The 15940-nt window shown below is 42.4% G+C and overlaps 1 protein-coding gene across 1 annotated transcript; it reads right to left on the bottom strand.

Moving 5' to 3' along the window:
- Positions 1 to 1898: 1898 nt before the first annotated feature.
- NAE1 (NEDD8 activating enzyme E1 subunit 1) lies at positions 1899 to 15050 on the bottom strand. Its single transcript, XM_058813468.1, has 20 exons — positions 14994 to 15050; positions 13053 to 13156; positions 12901 to 12961; positions 11982 to 12012; positions 11293 to 11364; positions 10916 to 10995; positions 10288 to 10397; positions 9862 to 9971; positions 9212 to 9274; positions 8915 to 8978; positions 7779 to 7870; positions 6486 to 6545; positions 6265 to 6398; positions 6035 to 6110; positions 5752 to 5791; positions 4299 to 4385; positions 3339 to 3431; positions 2812 to 2926; positions 2687 to 2736; positions 1899 to 2138 (listed from the first exon to the last, which is right to left on the bottom strand). The coding sequence occupies exons 1-20, from the start codon at positions 15047 to 15049 to the stop codon at positions 2029 to 2031; spliced, it is 1608 nt and encodes a 535-aa protein (XP_058669451.1). The 5' UTR covers position 15050; the 3' UTR covers positions 1899 to 2028.
- Positions 15051 to 15940: the final 890 nt, after the last annotated feature.

The following is a 15940-nucleotide window of genomic DNA, read 5'->3' on the forward strand; positions in this document are numbered from 1 at the left end:
GTCACTTGTTTTACACAGCTGCACTTTATCAGGGGTGAGATTGCCTGCAGCACTACCTCTATTCTCTTACAATCCATTCTCCCACACACCCTCAATCTTACACAAACCTCTCAGTTGTGCTTGCAGCACAGAAATGTAGATACCTGTTTGTTTTTTCCTAATTAGCAACTGCACACCTTCCACGCTCTAGAGATTAGAGGACAAGGTCTCTGTTTCATGGGAGGGATCTCGCGGAGCTGAGCAGTGGGATTGTCCGGCTGAAGGACAGCGGAGGCCCCGCCGGTTTAAATTTCACTGTATTTATTTTATTTATCCTGAGGGCTGGGATCTCGCGGAGCTGAGCGGTGGGATTGTCCGGCTGAAAGACAGCGGAGGCCCCGCCGGTTTAAATTTCACTGTATTTATTTTATTTATCCTGAGGGCTGCGATCTCGCGGAGCTGAGGGCAGAGCCCGGCCCGGCCCCTCAGGAGCCGCCGCAGCCGCAGCGCCGCCCGAGCCCCTCAGGCGCGGCCGCCCCTGGACTCGGGACAGCCCTGAGCCTTCCCCTCAGCCGGGCGGGAAGCGCTTGGAGTTGTAGAACCGGCAGGGGTGAAAGAGATCTTTAAGACCATCAGTTCAACGTCAGGCCAGCACTGACACTGCAAACGCTAAACCACTAAACCATTTCCCAGGGTCAGATCCAGAGGCCTCTTTAACAGCTCCAGGGATGGCAACTCCACCCCCTCTCTGGCCAACCTATTCCCAGACCTGAACACCTGAACAGTGAAAAGTTTTTTCTAAAATCTAACCTGAATTTCCTCTCAATGTGAGGCCACTTCCTCTGGTTCTCAGTGCAGGCCCAGCAGCAGAGAGCAGCCCCCCCTCAGTGCACGCTCCTGTCAGGGAGCTGGAGACAGCAGTGAGGTCCCTCCTGAGCCTCTTCTCCAGCCTGAACCAACCCAGCTCCCTCAGCTACTCCTCATGGGGCACCTTTTCTAGAGCCTTCGTGAGCCTTGCTGCCCTTCCCTGGACACACTCAGCCCCTCAATGTCCTTTTTCCCGAGGGGCCCAGAGCTGGGCACAGCACCGAGGTGTGGCCTCAGCAGTGCCCAGCACAGAGGGGCAGGCGCTGCCCTGCTCCTGCTGATCCAGCCCAGGTGCCATGGGCCTCTTGCCCCCTTGGGCACACTTTGGCTCACACCGAGGCGGCTGCTGAGCTGCAGGATGTGGCACCACACCTTGTGGAACCTCACATCCTTGTCCTTGGCCCATTGATCGAGTCTGTCCAAGTCTCACTGCAGAGCCTTCCCATCCTCCAGCAGATCCACGGTCCCACCCAACTGGGCATCTGCAAATTTATTGAGGGTGCTCTCAATCCAGATCATCAAAAAAGATGTTAACCAGGACCAGCCCCTAAACTGAGCCCTGGAGAACACATTTCAATGCAGCTCACTTTGCATACTCTGCAGTTGGAGGCCACAACAGAAAGAGCTGCCATCCCTTGGCACTGGCCACGCACACAGGTGCAGGAAAAAAAACCTTTTACTAGGTGAATACAGCTGACAGAACTGAGCTTTCAGGCACACACTCCCTTTCCCTAATGACCCTGAATTCAATAAAAGGTATTTCATCTTCCAGCTCTTTGCACTACTGGTATCATGGACCATCAGAGCTCCACCAGCCTCTCTCATCCTTTTGTGTCCTCTCCCCACTCAAGCTGATGAGCAGCTTTGATGAGAAAAAATGCAGTTCTGCTGCCAACAAGGTGAGCCAATTTGCAAAATGCAACTTACCCTGCCAAAAACAGCTACTGCCTTTTTCTCTCAGAGGTGAGTCAAAAAATTCTAGATTTTAAAGAATTGTCAAGATATAGTATGATTTTATTTGTCCTCAGGAAACAACAACAACAAAAAGAAGATAATTACAAATAAAGAAACTTTAATTGGCAGGTCACACAGAACAGTCCAGTCAGTGGTAGAACATCACAGTATTTACAGTTATGTAAATACAGCAGCAGCATCTGGAGGCATTGAAGTCAAGAGCTTATCCTACAGCTGGAAAGTTGCTGAAGTCTGTGACATTCCACTGTAAATAAAGGTGTTATTAAAAATTACAAACTGCCCTGTAATGACTTTGATAACTTCCTGTGCAGCAGCTCCTGCAAAAGAGAAGACAAAACAGAAGGCAGTTAGCAGGTCATATTTAAACAAGAGTAAAATAATGTTACTTATCTAGAAGTCTCTACACTGGAATTATTTTAGAAGTGCCTGATAAATGTCCCAGGAGGCAAAAATGCCCTTCAGTACTTCCCACTATAAAAGAAGATCAGAAAGCTACTACTTCAGAAGTTAGCTTTGCATACACTTTCCCTCCATGTACAGACACACAGAATAAAAATGGGTGAGCAGACAGACCCATGCAAGTTGCAACCTCTCTCATCAGAGAAGCTGAATTAAAAAAAAAAATCATGTAAAATTTAACTGCAAAATAAACTGAAGGGTCACTTCAGTGTGTTCCCTCTGAGTTTTCCTGTAGTAAGAAACATTCTGTACCTTCTTCAGAAATTACCTTTATGTATACCGAATTTTGCTTTATCAGAAAAAAATTCCTACATATGCAGAATATAATACAAAATCTTCAGCATGGTATCTGCAGCAGAGTTGTGGCTGAGCAGGCTGTTTGTGTGGCCCTGGATGTCACCCTTACCTCCCATGAAGGCAGCAACAGCGTGAGGCTCGGCAGCTCCGTAGCGACAACTGCACAGGAAAGGAACAGTCACAAACAGCCCAGCAGCTCTACCAACAAAGCCACACCTCAAAAACAACACTTACAACTCCTGCACATAGTCATCTTTCACCACTACAGACAGCCCATGTTCTTGGAGGAAACCAGTAAGGCATGATTTTAGCTTTCCAATATCATCTTCCACCTGGTAGTTGTAGACACCTGGAAAATAAATCAACTCATCAACTGTTTCATCACACAACTCTACCATCACAGTCAAAGCTAATGGTTTTAAATGGCAGCCTGAATATTTTGTTTTCCTAAAGTTTCTAAGCCAATTACTGTGTTATTAGTACTAGACAAATAATAATTGAATATTCTGTTGATGCTTCTTATGATAGACAAATTACTGCATAGCTGAACTGATTCATAGTCCAAACAACCCATTAATGATACCAATTCAGATAAATTTTTTAAGTTCCTGAAGAGAAAAAACTCTAATTTTCATATTCCTAAAGCTGTATTACTGTGGAAACAAAACCACAACTAATGTTTTGCAGTTTATAACTTGAACTACAGTAACTATTGGACTTTATATTTTTTTTGATGATGTGAAGAACTGGTATTAACATACCTGGGTATCTGCCATGCTGCTTGTAAAACCTATTGACAGCCCTCAGCATCAAGTACAGCACTACTTCACTGTCAGGGTTATCCATATGGGAAACTGAAAACAGCAAGAGAACTGGTTAGCTGCTGCAGACAGAATGGAAAAAGCAATGTTTTGAATTGCCTGAAAATAGTAAATCTGCAGTAGAAAGAAACCTTAATGAATGCAACCTATGACAGAACCTTAATCAAACAGCTGTCAGATACACAATTTTGCCTCCAAAGTTTCTGACAAAACCATATTTTATGTATTTAATATAAACTATTCAGTGAAGAAACTCACATTTCAATTCTGGCAGGTGCTTTAAATGGGTATTCCTTAGTTATAATTTTAGGATTTGAAATACACGCTTTAAGTATTATCTGTAATAACTGTAATTATAAAACAGGTCTTAAATCCCTTACCACACAGCTCTGTAGTCTTTGTAAATACTAGCTGCTACTTATATCTGGCACAAAAAAAAAGGCAATATAAAAAGCAAAAAGCAGTATCAAGTAACTAGTTTGTTAGTTCACATCCTAAAGAGATAAGCTGAAAGGGGTCAGGATATTTATTTTATTTGGTCAAGTTAAAGCACCTTTTCAGCTCTGTCAGAAATAACTGACATACAGAAAAGAGAAGTTTGAAAAAAACCCATTGTTTTATTTACAGAGTACTACAAGTAAAATCCACAAGAAAACAAAAGCTGAAATACACATCAATCTCTAAGGTCACTTTTGAAATTTCAAAATCAAATTGAATTCAACATTCTAGACCTAAATCTCCACAACTGTAGTTGAGAGACATATTCCTTACATTAAGTATTTTAATTCACTGAAGACTTTGTGACATTGCAAATGATAAAACTCCATAATGCAACAGAACATGTAGCTTACATTGTGTTTTCCTCACCAAAGCATTGCAAGTCTGAAATGCAGCACTTACTGATGGCATCCCTGCTGCAGGAGTTGGGGCTGTGCTCCTGGGCCAGCGAGCGGCAGCGCACCACGCGCAGGAAGGCGGCGTTGCTGCCTGCACGGGGACAAGGACACAGCGCCCGTCAGTGCCACCCTCACCACAGCTCTGTCCCACTGCCACGGGGCACGGCAGAGGTACAACCCAACAGAGTTTCAACACTTCCCTGTTTCTTCTCAGCTTGCAGTAATAAAAGCCTGTTTAACTACCTTTAGGTCTAGGGTCAGGAGAGTTTTAGGGAAATCCTCCCTGCTCATGTGGAATGTCTATGTATCCTCTCTGTGGTTAATGTAACAGCTACACACAGCAATTCATCAGTCACAGCCACCATGTTTCCCTCTTCCAGGCTGCAAATCAACATGATAGTGGAGCCTTGGAAAAAGTTAAAGATAGAATCTAAAATGTTAGGCTTTGTGCTTTCCCAGATCAACTGCACCTGCGTAAGCAGTATGATAAATTATATAATTGTTAGATGTGATGATAGTTTAGTAATTAAATATAATTGTTATATAACCATAAGAAGAATAATGAGAAACTGTGTTGGAAATTCAGAGGGGGGCTAAATCTATGTATACAATAGAACAATATAAGTTTAATAATTAACATGAAAGTTATATATTGATAGGGTATAAAAACATGATCATCTCAGATGTATGGTCGGAGTCAGATTTGGGTTGAATATACCCCTGACACCCAGAGCTCTTAAGAAAAAGCACTGCATATAATCCCCCGTGATTTTGAATCCCCGTTTTTGAATGCTAACAAACATGGTTCTTTCCATCTTCCACTACATCTAACACTGCCTCACATGTTCTCAATTAGTATTTTAACAGCACAGCTATGAGCTGGAAAAGGTCCTTTTCCAATATCATTGCTATGGATCGACCCAAGGTGCAATTACAACCCAGCACTGAAAAAGGAGCAACTGGGAGGCTCCCAAATGCTTTTACAACGCAGAGCAGCATGCTCTTGGCTCTGTGCTTACAGGGGAGCTTTGCAGCTCTGAGGAGCCTCAGCCAGGCTGCTGCTGGAGACGTGTACACATCCAGGACAGACGCAGCCTGAAGGGCCATCAGCTGAGTTACAGCTTTTCAGACTACCTCAAGTCTGCAGAGCCCACACTGAAACCAGTACCCCAGCATGAGCAAGAGTGCTCAGGTACTCATCACAAAAAGCAGAGGGCAGCTGCTCCCTGTTGTTTGGAGTGAAAAGATACATAATTTTAAAGCCAACCTTCACAGACTCACTCCTGAGAGATGCTGAACATCTGCTACTTCTCCTGAAAATGAGGGATGCAAACCACTTAGTACTTTCTTAAAAAATTCAAATACTGACTTACTTCTTAATAACTACATGATTATTCAAAAGTTTTTGATTATTTGATCATTTGCATAAACCCAGAACAGAATCCAAGCATACTCACAGAACAATTTCAATTCTCTCTCTGAAATAGACTCAGGTGCCTAAAAGAGAGAATATACTCATTCCAGTACACACAATGGCTAGAGAATTCCTGCTTTCACATATATATTAATATATTTATAGTGAAATAACTAGTTACCAAAAAAACCACCCTGTCTTAAATTGTAAAGAGTATATCCCTGTATGCATTTTACTTTTATACGATCAAAGCAAATTAATAAATAAAGCAGACACTTCACAGATACTTAATTGCATTAAAAGAATGCCCACAGGTTTGCACTCACCTTGCCCAGGGACTGTAACAATTTAGCAGCATGGCTCCCCACAGCAGCAGTATCCTTCTTTGCTTTTTCACGGTATCTGGTAATAATGAAGAAGTAAATAATTACAACAGAAAGCCATCAACTCCACATTGAAGGCAATCTTTTTTTTTTTTTTGCTTGTTTCACATTATAAAGACAAAATACAAGCCACATGAATGGTAGTGAGCTCCCTCAAGGAGTTGTCTACTTACACATTTTGCAATTTGATGAATTTACTGGAGTCTGCCATCATATCAGGAATGGTGCCCCGGACAGGCAAGCTTCCTTGCCCTTCATTTGCCACAAATTCCTTTAAAGCTCGAACCAAAATCCAGAAGGAAGATGACTACAAAAGCACAAGAGACAGCCATGTACACAGATGTTATATACAATGCTTTTTCTCCATTTAAGTCTTACCCTTAACTACTCATACCTGCTCCGTTAGTTTTAGGCAGCAGTCATCATTAAAAAGCTCTTCAATTCCTCTTGGAATCTATGAAAATAAATAAATTGGGTTGGTAATTCTTTGACTTTTAATTTCTTGAATTATCTCATCACTCAGTACATAGGTGAGCCAACTCCAAGTGACCTCAGAGTTTCACAGCAAATCTCTGAATCCTACACAGTCAAACAGCAGCCCTGCCCAAGAGCAAGGCAATGCTTCTGAGCAAGATCAATGTCACAAACAAAATCTCATCTGACTTCCATCTTTGACAGAGAAGATGTAAAGAACTGCAGCAGTAACTGCCCAGCCTGCCTGGTGGGGCAGAGCAGCCAAAAGGCCAGGGAAGGGGAATGGGGCTACAAAAGTCAGTGTGTTAGTCAGAATCCTTAACTGCTGCAGGTCAGTCTGGCACAAACTCAAATAAATATTAATATCCTGGGCTGTGTCTTGTAGTGGCTTGGATGACAGAACTAAGTTTTACCTGCTGCTTTTTGGGAGACTTAACATGACCATCCAAGCAAGGATCAGCACAGTTCAAAACAAAAGAACACAATCTAAGAAGAATTACAGAATGTGCTTTTGCCCCATGTAGCCTTTGCAATTTACCCCAGATGAGAAACGAAAGAAATCAGAGCTTAATTTTAAACCACATGTTATGAGGTCAGGATTATTTAAGAAACAATGAAAGCATCACTTCTAATGCTTTTAAGCTTGACCAGTTTATGAAGGGAATTTTGTAGTAAGTTTCTTCAAGAGCAAAGAAGTGAATTTATTGTATCAGGAGTCCCATGAAGCCCTTCAGTTCTACAGAGAGTAACTAGTACAGCCCCTGGCTTCAATACAGCACGATTTCAGTAAGTGCTCTCAGTTTCCCTCACACCAGAGTATTTAAATTGGCATCAGCCACACCTCTCACTGCTAAATCCTTGCAGTTGTACCCAGGACTTCAGAGTTTCTTACAGACTGAACTGTAGAAGTCAGACAAGAACTCACTGATGCACTCTGGCTGCTGACTCATTCTAGGCTTGAATTCAAGTCTGCAGGAGGGAAATGCAGATTTCTTGCAAGAGCAAAGAAGTAAGAGAATTTCCATAAGCTACATTTCCAGCTAGTCTAGGTCTATTTAACTACACAACTGCAGTTCTAACATTGTACTAATCCTGTTTTTAGCTAAATACAAATGTTACAAATGGAATTTCCATCCTAAAACTGAATAATATATTCTGAGAAAATGAGGCAGTTGAAATTGCTTCAGTTTTATCACAGAAATGTTTATTTTACCTCTGTACGATTTAATGCTGTATTCACATTTTTTATAGCTTCCTCAAAGTTTTCCTCATCTTCTGGGGTGCCATTTTCATTCTTTAAGATACCTGATTGAAAAAAAAAAACAACTAAAACACACAACTGTTTGAATTACATCTCATCATTTATGTCTTACCAACAGAGCAGACTGGCTGTGGATGTATTTGTAATGCATTTGTGGCCTATCAGCTACCAGCAAAAAATGAAAAATAAATCACAAGAAAAAAGATCAGATGTAATTATTAAGCTAACTTCATCTAAATTCTGCATATGATTCATTTTCCTGTAATGCTAAGTAGAAATTCCTCAGCACAAAAGCACTGGGTGTAAGAAGGATATAATGAAGCTTCATAGGCACTAAATTAATAATTCAACTCTCCTTCCCATGCCAGTCATGTTTTGCTGGGGTTTTTGGATCAAATTTGGCAAATACTTATGCATCCACAGATCAAGCCAGCCCAAGAAAGGGCCTCCACTAAAAATCTGACATAACCAAAGGAAATTACTACGGATCAGATCTGCCCCTTATCACACCATGGGCATGAGGACCTCTTCAAACTTGCCCACAGGCCATCTTCAAGTAAGGAAATACCAAAAATTCAGTCAATGGTGTTTTTCTACAATAATTTAAGACAATGCATATAGATCTTAAAAATGCCACATGAGCTTTAGCACCCTGCAAAATGAAGCCATTCACACACTGGTCACAGTGCAGTCAGTGCTACAGAACCTGGCCATGCAGAGGTGGATGATTACCAATGTCTGATGGGTCAGTGGACACACCAAATACTTGCAGAATAACAATTCTAGTGTCAAAAGCCATTTGTTTTCCTCTTTATAACATTTTTAACAGAATTTTATCATAAGGCCTTTGCTCCCACCCAAATCACACTCTGGATCTTAGACAGGATAAAACATTAACAACAGACATTTATAAGCAAGTCTGGCATCTTAAGATCCACCCGTACAAAGCACTAATTTAGCAGAAGAATCAGTATATACCAGCATATCGTTCATAAATTAAACTTGGGAGAACTAAGGATTACTTTTCAGGTGCCACATTGTATCTATTTCTGCCAGCAGGAATGAGGGAGCCCTGGGACACGGATTACCTTGCCGAATCAGTTCTTTGAAGGCTTCTTTCTCTTTGTAATTCTTAGGCAACTGTTCACTTTTCTAAATTAAAAAAACATAAAGAGATTTTTGTCTTTAAAATGCCTACTACTAAGCTTACTGTGTTCAGACTGCTGAACTCCAGGAGTCTGTCACTGCTCACAGATTCACTTGTATTTCAGTTAGTAATTTTTTTGATGACTCCACCTTTTTTTTAATGTCACACACAGCAAAAAGAATTAACTGCTTCAGAAAAGACAGACCAATAACAGTAATAATACAGTTTTGCAACATACCTCATTGAACCATTTTGTGAGATACTTGGCTACAATCACAATCCATGGAGTGTGGCTGTGGTCCTGTAATTGAACAGTGGAAAAATCTTTGTCAGATTGAGAAAAGATAAAAAATAGGAAACAAATTAAAAACCTATACTTAATGTAATCTCCAAATATCCTTTCCACTACTCCAAAGACACACGACATGTTCCAGATTTTGATTCAGCCAAAATGTTCTTTAAGTACTATAAAAGAAATTATCAAATTATTATTACTTTATTTTAAAAAAGGGTGAGCCAAGTTCTCCGATATTTTTCTGGAGTGAAACTTATGCCATGCACAACCACCCACGGTGCTAAGCTCTGCAACAGTAGGTTAACTAAAAAAATTAAAAAACAAATTCAAAAGAGGGTGTGAGGGGATAATCTAGCAAAAGATCAAGTTGTCCAAGAATACTCATTGATTCCTAAGACCCCCACCTGCTTAAGATTTAAATAGACTGGAACATTTGGAGCAGAGGCAAAAATAGCTCCTCGTGACTGATTCTAGAGTTGGTTCTGTTCAGATGAGACTTGGCACCAGAGTCATCTGCCAAGAGCCATTTTCACAGGATCCCTGCACTGTATATCTGCATCTGTCCTGGAGAGCACAGTGCAAACCACACAAACCTTTTTGTCCATATGCTCCAAGTCATAATCCTGAACGTGTTCTGTCAGCTCTGGAAATGGTCTGTCCAGTCTCAAATCTTCTAACATATTGTCAGGGTGAGATTCAACAACTGTGAATAAACATCACAACTCATTTCTCAGCATTATGTCTGGCCTTCAAACAGAGCTACACAAACACAGGATCACCTGTGTTTGATTCTCAAAGTAAGTGTTCTGTGTAACCCATAACGTCAGGATAATCCCAATTTTACTATTTGTTGCAGTCCATAATCCCCATGTATTCTGAAAAGAATGCAAACTACCTAAGACTTAACAAATACTAAATGTGTGACAAGATGAAAAAAGACAAACAAAAAACCCCAAAGTGACATAAGTTATTGAAGCTTTAAACCTTCCAGGAAGTCTTTACCTCAGCAAACCTCTAACCTGTATGTTCTTTAATCACGACTCTCATGTAACCAACCAGTCCATAGGTCCTGCAGACCAGCAGAGGAACGTTGGAATTCCAGAGAACTTCAGCCAGGCGCAACAATGTACTGGAAGGAAAACCAGGCTTTTTTCAGATCTACAGAATACAACATTTAACTATAAAGTTAACTCCTGCACCAGTTACTCTGTGAAAGAGTCCTCTCAGAAAACTTTTCTAATTTCATCATGATCCTAAACACATAAGGTGATCAATTTTGTACAGGAATTTACAGTGAGTTGGAAAAATATTCATCCATTATCTTACTTATGTCTCATCTCACCCTCCCAAATGCTCCAAGTATCAAATAAAAAGCTTCAATGAGTTGTTAGTTAGAAATAAAGGATTAGATCCATGTGTTGCAGAGTCCTAACTTCAAGCAGAGGCAATTCCCATCAGAGGAGCAAAAACGTCTCTAGAAAATGCCATCACTGGCTGAAATTTTCCTTCACAATGACAGAGTTCTGTTCTGTTTAAGTTTTTCTGCAAGGAAGTGCCTGTGCATAAATGCACATACACACACACACATATATAAACTTGCTTTTAAACTGAATGAAAACAGGTAATTCAATCTTAGGTGATTCTTACCTTTCTGGCAGTTGTGTTGCAACCACTAAGTTAAACCGATTAAAAAAGGAAGGGTCGTTGTCTAAAAGCTTTTCTGGACTCTAAATAGGGGGGAAATATATGTCAGGGAACACTGACAATTTCTGAGTACAGAGCAAGTCTGCTGAATATGATGTGTTAAGTGAAAGTTATAAAATTAAGATGAAGCTACAAAATAGTGTTTGAAATACATGAAGTGACTTTTTGTTTGAAATACATACAAATGATTTATCTTTCTCAAATGCTGTTTTATCCTGAATCTATTTAAACTGCAACATCACAAAGCAGCACAGAGCTGTTATTTCACATTTTTATCACACTCTATAATACACACATAGTACTAATTTAGGAAGACAAACCTCTTCAACAAAGTTTCCAGAAACATCACTATTCAATTCCTGCAAGAGCTCCATGGCACTCTGGGCACGACTCTGTTTCAGAGCAATCAGAATGAAATGTAGTTTACACAGTGTTTGAGTACTACATAATGCCACACCAAGCAATACCAACAAAACAACCCCAGAAAACACCCCACAACAAAGCTCATTTATAAGCTAAGGCTCCTTACTTCAAGCCTTGCTCATCTGAAGCAAAAATGCATCCCATAATAGCAGACGATTTGTTTGAGAACATTTTCTGTAATATCATTTTAAAAAGACAAATTGTGAGACAGCTATTTCCTAATGTCCAGTTTCATTACAGAATATCCAGGAGTTATCTATGCCTCTTGTACTCTCTGTTTTTGTGATATTTTTTCCCCATTTCCCTCTCTATTCTTAACTTTACTCCTTCAACCACAATGGTCTTATACCTCATCCTTCCATAGATTTTAATCATAAGCTCTTCATTTTTTTCTATTCAATCTCACCACAATTGAGTTTATCTCTCGCTCATGAGCAACTAAAATAAACATGGGAATTCTGTTAAAGAATAAACAGACTTTAACCTATACACATATAGCTTTTAGCATTATTCATAATACCACGTTTAAATACTCAACACTTCCATGCTTTCAATACACATAAACTGACATTTATTAACTCCTTACCTGACCAATATGGCTTTTTTGTAAAAAGAAACTGAAAAAGAGGCAAGAGAAAATGACATGTGAATTTTTATTCTGAAGAAAAAAACAACACTGAAGTTACAGTTTGTTCTGCAGAATATGCTGCTCTCATGCACAACAAACCACTTTCCCCTTTAAATCTGCTTTTTCTCACTACTGTTGTATTCTCCTCAAAAACAGTTTCTTAAGAAAGCTTTTCAATTCCCAAGCCATAAATGTGAAATACAGAACATGCCAAACTTCTCTAGAAGACAGGCTCATGCTGCAGGGTCTTTCTCACCAGGCTAATCAAAGACTCACTAGCACTGATTTCCTCATATAATGGAATTTCCTTCCCCTCACATAACCCCTGCAGGTATCTATGCACACCACAACAGAACTTGACCAAGAATCAGTATTCAAATCAATTTTACAGGATTCGCAAACATTTTCTTACCCTTTCCCCTGCTGCACAGAGCCTTTCAAAGCTATGAAAGCTAATAAATGCCTAGCAGTCACAGTTGCACAATGATTAATGAAAATCAAATCATCTGCATCACCAGAATTAGGGAAAATATACTGAACCACACTGAAACACTAGCACTGTCATAGCTCAAGACTACATCAAACAAGTTAATTTTCAATATTTTTATATTGAGTAGAGCATTGTCTCTATAAACTTGACGTGTGAAGCAAACAGACCTGTAAGGTCCAAACCCAGCAAGTAAAATAATTCAGCAACTAATGTCAAAATGACTGTGCATGCTGTTTGTCACCAACCCCCAAACCCACAGAAGACCTGGAGAAACACAGAGTGGCTTTCAAAACCATCTTACAGGGCTTCTTAGCAAATATAGAGATGGAACTACCTATGAAACTCTGTCACTTGTCAATTTGTAACTGAAATCAATAAAAAACCTACTTATTTCCAACATCTTCTCCAGAGACTCGATTCCCATCGACAATTGTAAACGAACCAATACCTTTGGGGGGAAAAAACTTCCCATGAATAACTTGGCATCATTAAGCTGTCAGATAGATCACAAAGAAGAGACAGAAGAAATATCTACTGACCTGGCAGCACCAAGTTTTTGAGTATTTCAGTTCCTGTTGCTGTTGCATTTATCACACAAACATGGGCAGATTCCAATGCTTCCTGGCCATGGTCACCCCACAGTCTGCATTGGGAGGGAAACCAAAAGGCAATGAAGCTATTGAACTTCAGATTGCACAGCCAATAAAAACAAATAACAACAACAACTAAAAAAAGACAAATGGAGGGCTGGCATGCAACTGTCCATTCACTGCTGAGGACCTAAACAGCACTAACCAAAATAAAGATCCTTAAAGAAACTTACTGTGAAAACTGAGACTTTCCAAAGAGAGTTTCCCTGACATCTCATTTTCTCCAACTTTACACCAGATGCATGCACACATCTCTTTCTCTTGGAACATACTTTAACTGGTTAAAAACCAGCAAGGGTTAAAGCAGTCCTTGCCCAAATTTTGTCCTGTTCAGCTTTTCCTAACTTTTCTAATAAATAATAGATTTTTATATGTATTTTTTAAAATTTCTCGTACAAGACACTGAAACACACAGGAGACAGAAATCAGTCTTGCTGAGTCTGGTACTTCAGACCCCTAGAGAACAGCACTGAGGCTGAGATCTGGCTGGGACAGCCCTGGGTCACACATCCTGCTGATTTCACTGGGGTAGTAACTCACAGAATTTTTAGGCTTGGAAGGGAGCTCTGGAGGTCACCCAGTCCAAGCCCTGCCCAGGCAGGGTCACCTAGAGCAGGTGACACAGGAACATGTCCAGGTAGGTTTGGAATGTCCCAGAGAAGGAGATTCCACAGCCTCCCTGGGCATCAGCTCCAGGGCTCTGCCCCCTCCAGGAAAACAAATTCTTCCTCATGTTGGGGTGAATTTTTTTGTGGTTTAGCTTATGGCCATTGCTCTTTGTCCTGCTGCTGGGCATCACTCGAAAGTCTTGCCCCACCCTCTTACACCCACTTCTGAGATATTACTATGCATTGATGAGATTCCCCTCTCAATTTTCTCCCTTCCAAGCTGGACCAACCAGGTCCAGCTCCCAGCAGACTCTCCTCACCAGAGGTGCTCCAGACCCCAAATCCTCTCTGTGCCCTCCACAGGACGGCTCCTTGTGGAAACTTAACAGCAGCACTGCAGACAGCCACTCCGGTGCTAACTCCGGTGCCGCTACCCCTCCCTGGTAACTCGGATCTTTTCTGCCCTTTCACAGAACCCAAGAATGGCTCAGCCTGGAGGGGCCCACAGGGGCTGCTGTGGTGGCACCTCCCTGCTCCAGCAGGGCCATCCCAGAGCCCAGGGCACAGCAGTGTGTCCGTGTGGCTCTGCAGTGTCCCCAGGCAGGAGCCTGCACAGCCTCTGTGCCCCATCTGCTCAGGGCTGGGCACTGCCCAGGGCAGGAGCTCTGGGCATGGGCAGGGGCAGCTCCTGGGCTCAGGCCCTGCCCGTGGCTCTGGGGCCATGGCTGGGCCCGCAGCAGAGCCTGGCTCCGTCTTTTCAGCACACCCCTTTATACATTCATATATATACACAGAGATATACATAATATCAGTATTTAGAATATATATTTATATATTATGTACTTATACAACAAACATTGTACAAATAAATTATATATCTTATATAAAAACGTACACGAGTACCTACGTAGATATATACTTTTATGTATCTCCATCCCCCTTTGTGTATACACTTAAGATTATGTATGCATATATATATATATATATTCCCCAGATATATCCTGTTAATTTACTGCATATCTACTGTCCGTGTGCCGGTAGAGCCCTCACGGCCCCGGAGGTCGGACACAGCTCCTGTTCCCCGCGGCCCCGGGGGCCTGTCCCCGGCGTGGCGCCGAGCGGGCCCGTGCCCTCCGCGGGCCGCCGGAGGCGCGGCCCCGCTCCCCGCTCGGTCGGAGCCGGTCCGTGCCGGGCGGTGCCGGTCCGTGCCCGCCCGCGGTACCTGAGCTGGCGGTCGTAGCGCTGCTCCTTGAGGCCGGCCCGGCCCGGCCGCGCCATGGCCGCTGCTCCCGCTGCGCACGCGCGGGGCGGGTCCTGCCCTGCCCTGCCCTGCCCTGAGGAGCGGCCGCGGCTGCGGTGCCGAGTCCGGGCCGTGCGCTGGCTGCGGCCGCGTCTCTACCTCCGGCCGCGTCTCTACCTCCCTCAGCCCTGCTGGCAGCAGCACCGGCGGTGCTGGAGGCTCGAAGCCGACAATGTCGGTAGCACCTGGATCTTCCCCTCTCACCCGCACCCACCCCGTGTGCACCAACGCCGCCCCCGCCCTCCGCTGTGCCGCTCCTGGGGACCCCTCCGCACCGTTTGCCGGCACATGAGGCCTCAGAGAGAACTGTATTAAACACGGCTTTCTCCACATCAAATCATTTCGCCCTAATAATAGTCACAATAGGAGTAAACCTGCCCCCAGCAGCTTTCCTCCTCATCTCAACCCACCCATTCTTTAAAGCAATGCTACTCCTCTGCTCAGAGTCCGTTATCCACAGCCTGAACAGTAAACAGGAAAAATAGGAGGCCAACAAAAAACACTTCCAACAACCACCCCTTGCCTAACCACTGGCAATCCAGCCCTCATGGGAGCCCCACTGCTGGCAGGATTCCACTCAAAAGATCTCATGGAGAGTTTAATCACATCCCACCTATGCCTTAGCACTACTCCTCATAAAATGTAGAGTATGTAAAATTTTGTTAAGAAAATGTTCTTTGCTGTCTGATCTTTGTAACTTGCAAACCTGATCAACAAGGAGGGAGATTTAATCAGTGAAACAGAGCAGCCAACAAGCTCTAAGTGATGTGCAGCTCTTAGAAGCACAAATTCCTGGTCAGCAGCATTGCCTTGTTAAGGTTTGGGGCTGGACATGTTCCGATGATCTCAGCCCCGCGGGAGGTTAATAG

The sequence above is a fragment of the Ammospiza caudacuta genome, chromosome 13 (assembly GCF_027887145.1).
Source record: "Ammospiza caudacuta isolate bAmmCau1 chromosome 13, bAmmCau1.pri, whole genome shotgun sequence".
Taxonomy (NCBI): Eukaryota; Metazoa; Chordata; class Aves; order Passeriformes; family Passerellidae; genus Ammospiza; species Ammospiza caudacuta.